A 16018-nucleotide genomic window follows, 5' to 3' on the forward strand; every position below is an offset into this window, starting at 1 on the left:
TGTGTCATGCCACTCCTAAATGGATGCATGCGTCATACCCTTCATCCATCACCACATTCACACAAACAGACATTGGTCGTTTTGAGGGTTTAATGCTTGTTTAATGTTCAGTGTCCAGTTGATTTTCATGCTGTGTGGTATCTGTTATCTACGGTGCGGTGAGTAACCTGTAAACATGTGGGCGGTGAAGATTTTATGTGTGTTTGCTCATCAGTTGGAAGCAACGGTCTGGTCGATCCAGCGGCGCAGATAGGACACACGGGCATACACGGCAGGGGTGCGCACGTTGCAGTTAGAGGTTCCCCAGGACACAATGCCCACAAGGGACCACACGCTACCGTTCTGACAGACCAGAGGGCCGCCGGAGTCACCCTGAAATAAAATAAACATTTTTTTTTAGTTGACCTAGATAACAGGATGTCATTTTCATCCGTCACCTGTTTGATATGTTTTTCAAAAAACAGATAGCCTATGCTGAACTGATAAAGTGATCTTAGTAACCTTGTTTTATTTCCAAGAAATTATAACTTGCATTACTTGCAGTTTGTGAACAAATTCTATGAACGGCCCTTTCTGTGTGCACAGAAATTGCACAATTGTAACACGTGTTACGCAATCCCCGACCTATTCATGACCATGTAAATGTTCTGAGTATGTAATTCAATTATCTGTCAATATGTGCTTCCTGTTTATTAATCAACTAGTGACTTTAAGTTTGTATGTTTCTGACTTTAAAGACCCATTTGCGAAGATCTCTGTTTCGTTCTCTTTGGCGCCACCATTGACCATGAGTGGTAACTGCAGCTGCCTTTTTAAACCTCACTTTCCAGAGATCCGTCAGTTTCACCTGAGTTTGCCCCAGTGTTGTGCAAGGTCACACTAAACAAGAACTAGTTCAAAGTACAATTCGCACAGATAAAATTGAAGTAGTTCAAGTTCATAGATCACATTTTAATTCTAATTTTAATTTTGAACTCCATCCATCCCCAACCCTTCATATTTCATATTTCTTATTACTTCTTCTTTTTTTCACTAACCACTGATGCCATATACTAGGAAATGACTCAACTGTTGGTGTGGATCAGCTGCTGCTGAGGTACGGGAGGCAGCTTCTCTGCACCAGCCATGCTGTATGCTGTAAATCTCACGTCGACTGACAGCTGTCATGAAACTTTTTTTCTTTTTTATTTCCTGAACGGGATGTGTTATTTCCCCCCAAACTGAGCAAAACTCAGTCTGCGCTCACAGGTGGGAAAATGGTGCGTTCAGTTCACAGTTCATTCACGCACAGCACTGGTGATACCTTATGGCCATTGTTTTTTTGTTTTGTTTTTTTGCCTGTAGTAATGTTCACTTGCCACTCTAGCATTAGAGAAACTGGGGGTAAAAAGGTAATTGCTGGCTGATGAAGTACATAGTACTAACTGTGCCAGACTTGTGATAATGTGCAGAAATGTCACCACAGACATCCAGTTTATGACATACATAAATGCAAGGACATTCGTCAGTGAGTCCTACTCTCAATCAGTGTGGTAGCTTCATGAAAATCTTTGGGACTGGCTGCCTACTTTTATTATAAAATGTGTATTTCAGGTTTTGAAGTGGTGGTTACCTGACAGGAGGACACACCAGAAGCACCAGCACAGATCATGGCATCAGTGATTCTGTTGTAGCCCCAGTACTGCTTGCACTGGTCAGGGCTAAGCAGAGGCAGGGCAGTCTGCTGAAGGTAGCGAGGGCTCGCTGGGAACGCAGCAAAAATGGAGGTTAGACTATCTGCCCAAATACGTCTCCCTTTCCAGAACATAAACTAAGTAGTTTATGTCGGTAACGTTAAGCTCTCTGTAAAAAGATGTGAGATATCTCATTGCTTTCTCACAGGTTTGCCCAGTCCTGCCCCACCCAGTGGTGACGCATTTGGTTCCAGAGGGAATGCTTGTGCTGGAGGAAGCCAGGCACACAGGGGACACACGGGATGTCATCTGTACAGGGGAGGACAGCCTCAGAAGGGTGATGTCATTGTTAAAGTTCTGGGTGTTGTAGTAGGGGTGAGTGATGGCCTGGATGGAGAGGTGAGGAGGTCAAATGAATATAAAGTCAGACAAGGAGTTATATTTCACAAAGAAACCTGTGGTGCGTTATGTCGTTTCTTACCCTGGCAATGGTCTTGACTTGGATTTGCTCGCTGTTGTACTGACGATCATGCTCTCCCAGAATAACACGGTGGTTTCTGGGGCTGGAGAAAATGCAAAATAGAAGAGTAATCAGAAAGGGCTGGATTTATTGTGTTGGAACATATCAAGTTACTTACGAGACACGGCAATGAGCAGCAGTGACAACCCAGTACTGGTTGATCAGAGATCCTCCACAGAAGTGGAATCCAGAACCATCCTAGAATTTAGAAAGTTCACATTCGCAACGGTTTTACTTAGTCCGAATTAATCGGGTGCTGTAGCCTGTATTGTACTTAATCCGAATGAGGAGAATGAATTTACTTAGACTACCTGAAGTGAAACCTGCCAGGGCCAGGACCCAGACACTGCAGTCTCCCCGTTTACAATCTTGTTGTATCCACTCACTTGGGGCTTGATAGCGGGCACTCCACACCCTGAGGCCCAGTGACACAAAACAAAATGATGATTTGCTTGTCCCAAAATATGGCACACGGTATTGAGTGTTAAAACGTGTGTTTGCACTTTGAATCTTGACAGTCGCTTCGAAGACAAACCAAAAGAATGTAACCTACAGATTTCCCCGCAGATAATTTTGCTTGTATGTTAGTAAATCAATTGTCATGACAACTCACCCAGTGAAGAGGCAACAAGAGCAAAACAACTAATGAGCAAGAACATGGCTGCGTCTCGGATGAGATTCACGTCCCTGAGTCTCAGCTCTGTGGAACTCTGGCTTTTTATATGTGCTTTACCATGAGTTCCATGTATGTCCCTCCATGTAGCCCCACCTGCTTCTGTCTGAGAAGAGGCCATCTGGTGATAAGCACCACAGATGCTTACCAAAATGTTTTTTAGAAAGACAAACTGCTGCATTGTAATTCAGTTAGAGCGAAGAAACATCACGGTATTGCCACGTATGCAGCATAAACGATCTGTTTCCACCAAATTTGGTATGTTGAACTTTATGCAGCCTCACTTGCACCTTCAGACCTCACGTATGGCCACAAACAACAAGCAGAGAACACAGATAAATACCTGACCTGATTTTTTTATCACCACACCATCTAATTTTGAACACAATCTTGAAGTGGCAATGTTCTCTGTGAGAAGGACTAGTTAATACACAGGAAAGAAAAGATTGTTATCAAAACTTTTGTGTGCTGTTAACAGGAACCAATTTTATCTGCAAGTTTCATCATCTGCACGTCAACTCTCTCTGTGCATACCTTTTTGTGCATTAATGTTTGTGTTGTGTCAGAGTTTAGAAAAATGTGATGGTTTAAACAAATACAGATAAATAGAAACACACAGATTTTGGGGATCTTTATTGATTTTGACAGATTTGACTTTTTTGGAAGGTGATATGCAAATCATACCTGTAAGTGGGGAGAGGGAGAAATATGTGACTGGATATTGGAAGTGCTGTGTGTAAGTGTTAGATTTAACTTAGAATTACTAACTATTTGGGAGGAATTTAAATAGAGATAAACCTGTGATGTAGTATTTCTTGGGCGTGTATTAGGTATTGATCAGTAAATGTTGATTTATGAGATTAAAGCACTGTCCACTGAACGCTCAGTCGACCTCCTCGATAGTTGGGCCAGAAGAAGAGCCACCTCCAGCTCCACCAGGGAAGCCACCGGGCATTCCTCCTGGCATACCACCAGGCATTCCTCCTGGCGTACCCCCTTGGTACAGCTTGGAGATGATGGGGTTGCACACCTTCTCCAGTTCCTTCTGCTGGTGGTCGTACTCATCCTTTTCCGCCGTCTGAGTGACAAAGGGAACAAATCAGTTCAGTGTGACAGAAGACTTCACGGATCGGAAGTCTATCTGCTCAGCAGACAATGTATAGAATGTGAGTGCTGCTGAAGTGGGAAATTGCTTCACGCTGTTTATCACAGTATGACTCACTGCGCTTTCACAACCTCACCCAAAGAGGAACCTCTGGCATGGCTGTGATAAAGACTCACGTCAGCGTATGTTTACCTGGTTCCTGTCAAGCCAGGCAATGACTTCGTTGCACTTGTCCACAATTGTCTTTTTGTCCTCAGGGCTGATCTTGTCTTGGAGCTTCTCATCCTCTACTGTGCTCTTCATATTGAAGGCCAGAGATTCGAGGGAGTTCTTGGCTGTGACCTTTTCTCTCTGGACCTCATCCTCGGCCCTGAACTGCTCTGCCTCTTGCACCATGCGCTCAATATCCTCCTTGCTCAATCGCCCTGTTGAAAGATGAAACACAAAGCCAAATATGTTTCCTATGTTCATGTACCACATTCTTTCAGTATAAGTATGTAAAGCATGATTATACCTTTGTCATTAGTGATGGTGATCTTGTTCTCCTTGCCGGTGCTTTTGTCCACTGCGGACACATTGAGAATGCCGTTGGCATCAATGTCAAAGGTCACCTCAATCTGAGGGACTCCTCTGGGAGCAGGTGGAATACCAGTCAGTTCAAACTTCCCCAGGATATTATTGTCCTTGGTCATGGCTCGCTCACCTTCATAAACCTGAAAGCAATTATTCATATCACATTCTGATGTGTCATGGAACACTGTCATGCATTAAACTGGTTAAACTTAAACTTTAAGGTTGCTCTACCTGAATGAGCACACCAGGTTGGTTGTCTGAATAGGTGGTGAAGGTCTGGGTTTGCTTGGTGGGGATGGTAGTGTTCCTTTTGATAAGGACAGTCATTACCCCTCCAGCTGTCTCAATTCCCAGGGACAGGGGCGTGACATCCAGCAGGAGCAGGTCCTGTACATTCTCAGACTTATCGCCAGCCAAGATGGCTGCCTGCACAGCTGTGAAGAGTTTCCAGATGGTGAGACTAAGGCCACTAGCATTAACTACTTCATCATATTTGGACAACAGCTCGCATATAAAAATGGCAATGTGTAATGTGACCAGAAAACAAGTTTAGGCTTAATGTAAAGACCGACCTGCACCATAGGCCACAGCCTCATCAGGGTTGATGCTCTTATTGAGGTCCCGACCATTGAAGAAGTCCTGCAGTAGCTTTTGAATCTTGGGGATACGTGTGGAGCCACCCACCAGGACAATGTCATGGATCTGGGCCTTGTCCATCTTGGCATCTCTAAGGGCCTTCTCCACAGGCTCGAGGGTTCCACGGAACAGGTCTGCATTGAGCTCCTCAAAGCGGGCTCGAGTGATGGAGGTGTAGAAATCTGTACCTTCGTAAAGTGAATCGATCTCAATGCTAGCCTGGGTGCTGCTGGAGAGGGTGCGCTTGGCACGCTCGCAGGCTGTACGCAGGCGACGCACAGCACGCTTGTTGTTGGTGATTTCCTTTTTGAACTTGCGCTTGAACTCAGCGATGAAGTGGTTCACCATGCGGTTGTCAAAGTCCTCACCACCCAAGTGTGTGTCACCGGCTGTGGATTTGACCTCAAAGATACCATCTTCAATAGTCAGGACTGACACATCAAAAGTTCCGCCTCCGAGGTCAAAGATAAGGACATTACGCTCACCACCAACCTAAGGAAATTGTAAGAATTACTAAGGGTGCCATAAAAAGTGCTGTTTAAGTAGTTAAAGGTAGTTAGTTATACCTTTTTGTCCAGGCCATAGGCAATGGCTGCAGCAGTAGGCTCATTGATAATGCGCAGCACATTAAGCCCAGAGATGGTTCCGGCATCTTTGGTGGCTTGTCGCTGGGAGTCATTAAAGTATGCAGGAACTGTGATAACTGCATTGTTCACAGCCTGTGAATAGGAGCAACACCATGTGGTATGTGGCATTTGTGTGTTCAAACCACTCTAAGCTATCAATGCTGTGAACGCTGAGAAACGTTTTGATGCATTTTTTCGGCGGTTACAATATGTCACTGACCCTCTTGTATTGGGATAAAACCAACACTTCAATGTAATTTCAAGCATTCTGCATTGATCTACCTTGCCAAGATAAGCTTCAGAGATCTCCTTCATTTTGGTTAGGACCATCGAGGAAATCTCCTCAGGGAAGAAGGTCTTGATCTCACCCTTATATTCGACCTCCATCTTGGGCTTGGACGAGTCATTTATCACCTTGAACGGCCAGTGTTTCATGTCGGATTGCACCACAGGATCGTCAAACTTGCGACCAATCAGACGTTTAGCATCTTAAGTAGATTTAAGAGGGGAAAAAAAAAAAAGGACGCTGTGTTAAGTTGACAGTGCATACACAGTTAGATGGCGTCAAGTATTCTTAGTGTATTGCCTTGTGACTGTTTCAGTTTTTACCAAATACAGTGTTGGATGGATTCATGGCCACCTGGTTCTTGGCAGCATCTCCAATAAGCCTCTCTGTGTCTGTGAAGGCCACATAGCTGGGCGTGGTCCTGTTTCCCTGGTCATTGGCAATGATCTCAACTTTACCATGCTGGAAGATGCCCACGCAGGAGTATGTGGTACCCAGATCAATACCTACTGCTGGTCCTTTAGACATCTTGGAGGAACAGAAGAAACAAGTACTTGTAATCCTTTTAACATAGAGTGTAACCCCAGTTTAGTGCACATATTCATCTTCACTTATGATATTATTGTAATTTTTGTACTTGAAATGTGTTTTCTTGTAGTGTTATTTATGATCCGGATGCACCTGCATGCTATGTGCAATTTATAGCCATTGTAGGTCAAACTCAGATGCATGGATACGTGAGAATCATGAGGCCCAGCTTGTGGGTGGTAGAGGGCTGTTCGTGGCATAGCAGCTTTAAGCATTTCCTCACACTCGATGCCACAGATGTCTGTCTACGTCACACTGCCCTTTAATTTCCCATCCATGCTGCTTTTCTCCTCCCTCTGCAACATAACACTTGAGTGTCTCTGTCAGGCTTTTTTAAATGCGATGCACTCATCCTGCAGTAGTGATTAACGTGTCTATTTTCCACCAGCTGGCTCCAAATAACTTACGGTTACTATATAAAGTATCAGCATAGATACTTCAGGGATCATTTATCGGTGACTTGCGAGCAAAATTTCCTGGTCCTTTGTACAACTGAACGGCTTAAAGACCAAAAATACCCGCAGAAATCTCCAGCTTTGAGGTTAAGCAGCAAACATATTTGATTAGCGACAAGTTCAACAAAGGCCTCTTTTTTCCCGTAGCTTGGGACCGTGTTCTGACAAAACCACAAGACTGACGGTGAAATAACCCCAAGAGTTTAAATTACTCCACATATCTACACCTAGGATTTTTCCAGCTGGATTCAAGTTTTCTTACATGTACTTTTTTTATTCTGTATGTCTGTTGTGCGTGACTGTGTCCCTGTAATATTCCACAACTGCTGCAGCCAGGACATGTTATTTAATTATCACTTGTTATCCAGTTGTGTAACACAGAGAACATGCTGACAGCAATTCTTTTTCTGACCTACAACCACATTTGAATGAGGCAGTTTTTACATGGAAATGAATCATACAAGTAGGCGGTTTGTTGGCAGGGACAGCTGATAGACTTTCTGGTTTCTTGTTGGAAGTCTGCTTCATGCAGAAACCATGCAAGCCACGCTTCTTCGGAATTCAGTCACAACTTTGTGGCTTTCAAAGCATTAAGCAAGACAGACTATAAAAGCCAGGCCAGAGTGCCATGCTTCTTATTCACAAGGTTACCTTTCGCAGTTAGATGTTCGCGACTTGAGAGTTTACTGAATTAAGGGAATGCTTTGCTTTTGCCCAGCTCTCAACACCGTCGTTTGATCTCCTCTCCAGCGCTCCCGTTCCCTTCTCAGACAGGCGGACTAAGAGGGCGAGCGTGTGTTCTCCCCAGTGTATATAGAGGGACAGCTCAACAGCGAGTCAGGTGACTCCACCAAAGAAAGTTCCAGGCCCACGATTCTGCCCACTCGCTGGATTTCCTTGAAAGAGAGTTTGCTATTCTTATCTCTGCACCACTGTGCCACTAGTGTAACCGAGCGAAGCTAGGCAAAAAAAAGTCAGCTGCAATACGTCAAATCACAGGCCAAACCACATTAGGCGTCAACCTAGAACTGTTTTATTTTGCAGAGAGCATTGCTTTGTAATGTAAATATAGTTTCTGAACATAGACAACGTTGTTCACATGCTCCATTGCCTACTGAGTGTTACTCAGTGTTACCATTTTTTATTTTTAATCATTACGAAAATATTTTTTGCGGTTCAGTTAGTTAATTCAGTTAAAAGCAAAAAGAGATTCAGGCTGGTAGCACTGAACTTCCCTATTTTGCATTCCTTTCACTTTTTACTCGGTTCTGCTTATTTTCTGTAGGCAGTGGTTTGTAAAACTAGGGGGCTTTCCTTCAAATCATGAGCAAAACTTAACAAAACAATATCCAGTAGTTTTATTGAGGTACAATATTTAATTTTATTTAAGACATTTGTGCACTAGGGTTTTCTTCCTCATTACTGCACGGGTTCCTCTGCCAGAGCCCATCTGTTCTTGTTACATAGGCCTCTCTGGCACATGTCCCATCAGGCATTACATACGACTGCTGTTTGGTACGTGCCGCACCTGTTGTGACACACCACATCCTTGTATTTACACACTGCTAGCAGCTGAATATTGCATAACCAGGAAGGAAGAACATTAAAGCTCTTAGTCTGAGGTAACATACGATTAAACTTTTACCCTAATTTGGTAAGTTTGGTAGAGCAAACAAAACAACTCACAGTTGGTGCTGGTCAGCTCTCATACAATAAATACTCTACATTCATAATTAACACAAGTAACGATCAGATTTAAGATAAGCAGCCATCAGTGTGGATTTCCCTCAAGAAATAAAGAGTAAGAATATGTGCTGTCAAAATTACAAGCAAGGATTCGATGTCCCTTGAGTCCGTGATATTAGGTTTTTAAGTAACTGCTATCACTTTAAAACAAATAAACTACGCAGCTGATAAAAAAAGTCTTCCTCTTTGCTCCTCTGTTCTCTGCAGCGTCCGTTCAAATAATCCCAAGCGCAGCGCTTGCAGTAGTTGTAGAAATGTTGCTCTGCTTTCTTCAGCGTGCTGTTCAGGTCCAGTGTTCTCTGAAGGCTGCACGAAAGGTAAAAGTTTTACTAGCACATTCAGACGAACAAATATCTAATTTTGTGCGACGGCAGATTTGTTTTTTTAGAATACAGGCAAACCTGCTAGTGAACTGGATGAGCTGCACGTCATCTCGGCACTGCAGCAGGGACTCCCTGTTCTCTAACAGGATAGCTGCACAAATGAAGAGCTCGAAGGTGAAGTCAGTGTTGATGGCCTGCAGCTCTGACTCCGAGTGGTCTTCTGGAAACATCAGCAACAACAGGCGCAACACCGTAAGACATTTAACGGGCATGTTTTTTTTAACTTTGCTTTACTTTCCTTGTGAGTTTCACCTGTGCTGTATTTCCGTGACAGCCGTTCCTGATAACGGGCTCGGTCGACTTGTTGGGAGATGAGCTCCAGATGGTCACAGCTCAGGATTTCAAACAAACGCAGCGCATCGCTGTGTTCAAACTCCCTTTGGAAACCCAGCAGTAGCCACCTTGAAGGGAGGACAACGCATGCACAGACATAAACAAAGCATGCATGTAAGAAAAAATAAATCTGAGGACAGCATGGGGTTCCTAGGATCTATGCAGGCATACCTGTGGCAGAATGTCAAGCTCTCCATGCTGTCTCTGACCAAATGGGCATAAAGCAAAGGATCCAGTTCCTTCAGCAGGGCTGCCTCCAATTCTACAAAACATTAAACCGACATTCTCATATACTCAATTATAGACACAATTAGTGTTCTGGATAGAGTAACTTTCATTTTTAATGCATTCATCACCTATTTATCTGGCTTTGGACCAATATGTATTAATTTTTTTTTTTTTAATGTTTGTGTCTAAGTGCTTGACCCACTGTGCTATAAAACATGTCCTGTTCTTGGAAGAAGCTTTCAGTGTTTTAGTTTTACCACTAGAGGTCGCAACTCTTGTGACATCTGCTGCATTAGTTTGTCAACAGGAAATCTTCATTTATTTTACACCTTGAAAAGTTATTTTTGAAAATATCTGTGTACTCTTGAAGAAGATAACACAGTAAGAATCAACTTTCTGGGATTTTTAGACATAAATCCCAGTGCATGACTAAACAATTATAACAAAGAGGAACAACATTGTATGTTGGTTAAATTGTAACTTTGTAATGGGGATGTAAAGTTTCATCTAAGACACACCAGGGATGTCTCATATGGGTTAAACGATGAGGCCATTTATACTGTGCAGAACAATATAAGAACTAGGGCAGCCCACAGAAAAACACCAGCAGGTGCTCTGGAGCCATTCAAGTCGATTAAAAGCTGGAATATTTGAGTCTAACAGAAGGCAGTTTGTGTGCCAAATGGCAGGGCTTTGTTTCAAATATGACCTTCGACAGGAAACAGTGAAGCGCTCACATTTAGTTTTGGTACTCACCTATTTTTCTGTGCAGACCGTCGGCCCTGAAGTCCTTGGAGAATTTCTCCATGTAGCAAGAAAAACTCCAGAAAGTGTCCACCTCCGAGTCAAGAACTTCCAGGAACCGACTGCACAGGTCATTCATTCCCTGGGCGTAGGTGACCTCTGGATCAACGAAACAAGTGGACAAACAGGTGACGTCTTTGACGGGACGTTTGAATAGCGTCAATAACCCTCAAAATTGCTTCTAGATGCTTAGCAGAACCCTGATCCCGAAAGCCCCAGAGCAAGCAGCATAGGCAAGCGGATGAATTCACGCAACTGCTAAATCTGTCTGATCGAGTCAGACACAATAAAAATGAAATAGGCCAATTCTGGCTTTTTACCTGGATGAAAAGCAGCATATGTGATGAGGATGTCTCTCAACACCAGCAGATTACCTAAACCTTCATCCCTGCAGATACACACAAGTTATTAGTATAGATTATGACAGCAAAATTATTTAAACACCTCTGCAGAAACGTATTCCATGTGCAATATATGCTTAATCGTATGGTCATGCAAAACTCTTAGGATATGATATTTTGTTACTCCATCCCATGTTAAAAGGGATTTCCATTGAACTAAATGGAAATTATTTAAACACCCAATTAGTTTAAATCAATTTACTAGAGTTGATTTTATTTTTAAATACTACTACAGGAGCTTCTGTGGTATTTTTTATATATCATTTCTTCAAGATGCTTACATTTAGAAGAAGCAGGTAAAATATTCAGTATACTGCTGAAATCAAGTTTGTGTGAACCAAAATACAGACAAAATTATTTTTCTAACCAACTCTCATCTAACCTTCTACTGAAAGGCTGAAAGTCTTTTTGTGAACTTTGTCAATTGGTTGTAAACCACGTACAAAAGTACAGAATTGACCCTAAACTGAAGGTTTGCATAATTTCAGCTTTAAAGCATGACTGTTCTATTCCCTGTTATCGAAACAAATGAACATGGCCGAAGATTAAAATAACAGTTATTTGTTCCCCTTCACAGCAGGAAGTACATTTAAAAAAAAAAAAATTATTTTAATTTCTTTAGTTTTTCTTGACATGACTGCGCAAACAACAGTGAACAGGCAGTACTTTTTTCAGGTGATTTTTATCTGCTTAAAACTAAAAGAGCTGCATGTTTAAACCCATGAACTTCAAGTCAAGGAATTAAATTCCATGCACCGTTTGTTAATGTGCACTCACTTGCCAAAACGTTAGGTACACTAGTGAAAATTAATGCTTTGTTATATTGTTCAGTTTATGTTCAAACAGTATAAGAAATGTGGTAGTTCATCTCCATGATCATTTTGGAGGATGAAGTCTGTGGTGTGGTACGAGCATGTCAAAATAATAGAAACACGTGTCTGTACAACACAGTGCAATCGAATAGTAATATAAACCACAGCCTCCAAAATGAGAACACAATTCAATGGTTCTCTTTTTTGTGTTTTTTTTAAACTGAATACCATAACCTTCATGAAATTAAGAATTAGTGCAGGACTGTTGTATTAGAATGCATTAGTTTCCTCAAGAGTACTTTAATAAACTGGCAAGTGAGTGTTTATAAAGAACAAAAACCAATACTGGCTGACAGTACTCACTGGTAATAGCTCAGGTCTCTGTTGGTTCGGGGTGCATCCTTGTCAATGATCCGTATGGCTTCCTGCAGCTCTTCACGGTCAAATGTGACCCGCTCAAATAATATCTGTTAACAAGAAGGGTATGGAGAGACATGTATTGTATATTACGCTACTATTGAAAGCGTTCTCATCACCTTTTTCCGTCAGCTTTTACAGAGTTCATAATTTTGAGTATTTGTCACTTCATTTAATTGTAATGTGCCCTTGCTTTACAAATTACACAGATATATCTCCCCTTAAAGGGGAAGAACCGTTTTTTATAACCTGGACCTTATTTCTGGCATAAAATACGATTGTTTACTCACCCATATAACTTTGGTGTCATTTGGAGTCATTCAGATGATATTTAGATCAGCGTATATCCATATAGTGGGAGTGACTGGGGCACCCAAACGCAGCCTCTAAATAACACATTATCTGCCGCAAAACTCTTTAATTTCACCAATATTTTGTTATCGTACGCTAGTGCTATTCCCCGTTGAGTCCAGAGTTACCTGTTATCATCATCCGGGGTCTGTAGATTGACCTACTAACCTCTGACCTGGATGATGTCATCTCTGAGCGCCGCGCGCACCCCGCGTGGCTTGTTTACCTGTAATTTGCAACTGCTAGTTTTTTGCAACATGGCTGAATATTTTAAGGTTGTGGGTGACAACTTTGTTTATAATGGACGTCCTTACCGTTTTGAGCCAGAGTACATGGATGAGGAGGTTGTTGAAAGGAGGATGCGGAGGCAGAGAGAGGAACAGCTGGCCAAAGAACAACAAACCGCTGCACGTCCGCAAATAGACAACAGGTAACTCTGGACTCAACGGGTAATAGCACTAGCATATCATAACAAAATATTGGTGAAATGAACGAGTTTCGCGGCAGATAATGCGTTATTTAGAGGCTGTGTTTCGGTGCCCCAGTCACTCCCACTATATGGATATACACGGATCTAAATGTTGTCTGAACGGCTCCAAATGACACTAAAGTTATACGGGTGAGTAAACGATCACGTTATAATTCCCTTTTAAGTGGCTCAATGCTTCAGTTAGTACAAAGAGGTCAAACGATGCCAGAGTAAATAAATGACAAATGGTTTGTATAACTAAATTAGATCCTGTTGTGTCATTTCCCTAAGCATACATCCTTCACTCCTCCCAACTTAAACAACTGATCTTTTCCAGGCCAAGGATAATATTTTGAACACGGCCTGAGAAATCTAAATAACAGAAGCAGCATATAAAATACAACTGATACCATTTGATACATAGATTAGAAACATGCATTCGATGGGTCTAACCTGGGCCTGAAGCTCCAAGAAAGCCTGCCTGTCCCTGACCTCGTCAGACTGATCTTGGGTCTGCTGCTGGGCCTCTGCCTCCCTCCGGTCAAAGTACCTGACAGCTGCCACCAACTCCGCTGGATCACATGACAATAGACAGGACAGGAAAGAGGAAGATCGAAGACTGACACTTGAGATCCATAAATAAGTTCCTTCACTGTGATGTACAGATTTCGCTCGTGGTTAGGCCTTTACCATCAGTGCCGTTCAGGTGCATCTGCACAGTGGAAGGAAGGAACTGCTGCCACTTCCTCTTCATGACCCGGTAACGTATGACCAACTGCTCATGCAGTAGAGAGCGCTCTAAAGCTGTTGAGGTGCACGGGTACATCCCGAACAGGAAACGCCACACCAGGCCACGCTCAGACGGAGACACACCTCCTGGACAGGGAATGAAGACCTTTTGATCAATTAAAGCGCTCAGCCGAACTGACTCTGCAGTCTTTTCAAGCTGTTATCATTCAGTGAAACCAATCACAGCCAGATTGAATGAAAGAAAACTCTGAATAGATCACAAGCAGGAACAAGACCTGAGCAAATAGAAGGCCTTTGCCAAAATACTAATGCTTATTTTGATGAACTTTACTCTGCTTTCACCGGAACCAGAGATGAGGATTTAACACATCTTATGTAATGTTTCACTCTCCTGGTTCTTTAATCTTTAGTTTCCATGTTTGAAGGCTTGGAATGTGCATAAAGGTCAGAGGGCCACAGAAAAGGAGGGTGAGTTTCCACATTCCTGCTCACATCACACCGAGAGATTCATTGTGATGTTTCACCAGAGGCAGAACTTCTTTGCGTAGATGATAATTGTCCTGTGCATGTGTGCCACCTGGACAGGATAGCCAGTCAGTACAACTCACTGACTGAGACAGAGTCTAATTCTTATATCCTTATGCTGGAGCCCCTGCTGAAACACTATTCCAGTATAATCTTAGCTCCTACCCCAAACTGAATATATATATTTTTTTGTCTATTAAATCTCATGTGATTTCCTTTTTCTTCTTAGAAATCTTAGAAACTCTGTAAATGGTGTCTGTTGTTTTATCACAGTAGTCACGCTGGTGTTCTGTTGGCTCCAGGGGGTCAGATGTGCAATGAAATGTTAGATTAAGAGAATAGTTCGATTGTGACCCAAGAATCGCCCTGAGGCCCAGCATCACTTGACTTCCTCTGTAGGAACAACCAATTCACTGATGCATCTCAATGCAACTAGTCCAAAAAGCATATTTGCTGAATAATAATAAGGGGAAAAAAATGTCATATTTCCCTCCAACCTAAAGCCACTTATTTATTGTGAACCTTTTGTGAAAAGTCTGACCATCTTTATATTATATATATCTTCAACACATATTCTAAAGGGCAGGAATAAAGAGATGTTCAGCCTTTAATATTTGGATCAGAATAATAAATAAGTAAATAAAAAGTCATCAAGACTATGAGAAATGAAGGTTGTGAATTCAGCTGCAGCGCGTAGGCTGTGCATGCCAAGTACTTTCCATTTTAATTTTTTATGGTTGAAATAATGCATAATTAGATGAATGAAGTGCAAACACGTGCAAAACAGCATCGCAATGCATGTGATTCGGCATGTTCCCTTTCAGACAGATAGATATATAGATAGATGTACCGTTTTTGAAGATATGCGTCCTCAGTCTTGACTCGTCGACCCTCCCCTCTGCGTCCATGACCCCATGTAAGGAGAGCCGTGCGCCGGACGCAGCCGGACAGCTGACCGCTGCTACTCTCCTCTGAGAGCGGACATGCGGTCGCTGGCTGCTGGAGCTCATCCCTTGTGACGCTGTCGCTCGAGGATTTCTGTCATTTAGATTTTCCATCACGCCGCACACAGCTGGAGAAAAGTTTGCCAGTCGCGCCGCATCCACAGAATCGTACCAGACAACCCGCTGCCTAAACAACACGCCTCTCCCGAAAGCCCATCTCCTCCTGTGCGCTCAAGAGCCGCACTCGAGCCAGGACTGATTTCTTTAACTTTTTTTCTTTTCTCCCAGCAGGATCGAATCGTCCGAGATCACAAAAGCTTGAAAAAGTGTTTCAGGAGACTCATTCCTCAGCTCTGTTGACTCTCATTCTGCCATCTGGGAGTCATATGACTGCACCTTTGAGCTCCGTGTTTGTTTGGCTCACATTCCAGGTGGAGTCGGTCCAGACTCAAGTGTCAAAGTTCACGCTGGATTTGAGAGCGTGTCTCCATCTAGTGGTTCCGTAATGTAATAACGTCAAGTTCAATGGGACGTGTATCTTGAGCTGGAACAGAGGTTAGGTTAAAATGCAATAAACATTTATTGTGCAATTATAATTTTTTAAAAATAAGTTTCATTAGACAAATGTCACTATTGTCCTAATTGTGTACATACACGATTGAATACGGGTTGTATTTTACCTGGAGTTAAAGACAACAAAGACAGAGACAACATCCTGTT

General features: G+C 42.6%; 3 protein-coding genes across 5 annotated transcripts; all 3 read right to left on the bottom strand.

Moving 5' to 3' along the window:
• Positions 1-104: 104 nt before the first annotated feature.
• Positions 105-3436, bottom strand: LOC311496860 (chymotrypsin-like protease CTRL-1). The gene is made up of 7 exons (XM_084556872.1): positions 2807-3436; positions 2505-2608; positions 2312-2391; positions 2155-2236; positions 1880-2060; positions 1613-1743; positions 105-372 (listed from the first exon to the last, which is right to left on the bottom strand). The coding sequence occupies exons 1-7, from the start codon at positions 3045-3047 to the stop codon at positions 211-213; spliced, it is 981 nt and encodes a 326-aa protein (XP_084412998.1). The 5' UTR covers positions 3048-3436; the 3' UTR covers positions 105-210.
• A 3-nt stretch (positions 3437-3439) lies between these two features.
• hsc70 (heat shock cognate 70) lies at positions 3440-7307 on the bottom strand. Of its 2 annotated transcripts, XM_084556869.1 has the most exons (8): positions 6416-7307; positions 6089-6294; positions 5747-5899; positions 5117-5672; positions 4776-4978; positions 4486-4684; positions 4164-4396; positions 3440-3944 (listed from the first exon to the last, which is right to left on the bottom strand). In XM_084556869.1, exons 1-8 carry the CDS (start codon positions 6618-6620, stop codon positions 3750-3752), a joined length of 1950 nt encoding a protein of 649 aa, XP_084412995.1. In that variant the 5' UTR covers positions 6621-7307; the 3' UTR covers positions 3440-3749. The 2 variants fall into 2 exon arrangements, with proteins under 2 accessions (XP_084412995.1, XP_084412996.1); XM_084556870.1 differs by lacking the exon at positions 4164-4396 and having other exon boundaries at positions 3440-3850; positions 4621-4684.
• Positions 7308-8496: 1189 nt separating this feature from the next.
• LOC311496621 (TBC1 domain family member 15) lies at positions 8497-15576 on the bottom strand. Of its 2 annotated transcripts, none has more exons than XM_084556518.1 (10): positions 15205-15576; positions 13770-13955; positions 13533-13651; positions 12206-12309; positions 10950-11017; positions 10582-10728; positions 9769-9859; positions 9517-9665; positions 9283-9421; positions 8497-9187 (listed from the first exon to the last, which is right to left on the bottom strand). In XM_084556518.1, exons 1-10 carry the CDS (start codon positions 15410-15412, stop codon positions 9019-9021), a joined length of 1380 nt encoding a protein of 459 aa, XP_084412644.1. In that variant the 5' UTR covers positions 15413-15576; the 3' UTR covers positions 8497-9018. The 2 variants fall into 2 exon arrangements, with proteins under 2 accessions (XP_084412644.1, XP_084412643.1); XM_084556517.1 differs by having other exon boundaries at positions 9283-9424.
• Between the last annotated feature and the right edge of the window lie 442 nt (positions 15577-16018).

The sequence above is a fragment of the Chelon labrosus genome, assembly GCF_963514085.1.
Source record: "Chelon labrosus genome assembly, chromosome: 12".
Classification (NCBI taxonomy): domain Eukaryota; kingdom Metazoa; phylum Chordata; class Actinopteri; order Mugiliformes; family Mugilidae; genus Chelon; species Chelon labrosus.

What these genes read in the sequence shown, in the direction of transcription:
- LOC311496860 (XM_084556872.1), bottom strand. Translation starts at nt 3,047, where the DNA reads ATGCAGCAGTTTGTCTTTCTAAAAAACATTTTGGTAAGCATCTGTGGT. An exon ending in CCTGGCAGGTTTCACTTCAG is followed by an intron (nt 2,392 to 2,504) that starts GTAGTCTAAGTA and finishes TCTAAATTCTAG; the next exon opens with GATGGTTCTGGATTCCACTT. An exon ending in CTGGTGTGTCCTCCTGTCAG is followed by an intron (nt 373 to 1,612) that starts GTAACCACCACT and finishes ATTTTATTTCAG; the next exon opens with GGTGACTCCGGCGGCCCTCT.
- hsc70 (XM_084556869.1), bottom strand. Translation starts at nt 6,620, where the DNA reads ATGTCTAAAGGACCAGCAGTAGGTATTGATCTGGGTACCACATACTCC. An exon ending in CTGAAGCTTATCTTGGCAAG is followed by an intron (nt 5,900 to 6,088) that starts GTAGATCAATGC and finishes TCCTATTCACAG; the next exon opens with GCTGTGAACAATGCAGTTAT. An exon ending in CCTATGGCCTGGACAAAAAG is followed by an intron (nt 5,673 to 5,746) that starts GTATAACTAACT and finishes CAATTTCCTTAG; the next exon opens with GTTGGTGGTGAGCGTAATGT.
- LOC311496621 (XM_084556517.1), bottom strand. Translation starts at nt 15,412, where the DNA reads ATGGAAAATCTAAATGACAGAAATCCTCGAGCGACAGCGTCACAAGGG. An exon ending in TCTTGGAGCTTCAGGCCCAG is followed by an intron (nt 12,310 to 13,532) that starts GTTAGACCCATC and finishes TCTTGTTAACAG; the next exon opens with ATATTATTTGAGCGGGTCAC. An exon ending in CTCATCCAGTTCACTAGCAG is followed by an intron (nt 9,188 to 9,282) that starts GTTTGCCTGTAT and finishes CCTTTCGTGCAG; the next exon opens with CCTTCAGAGAACACTGGACC.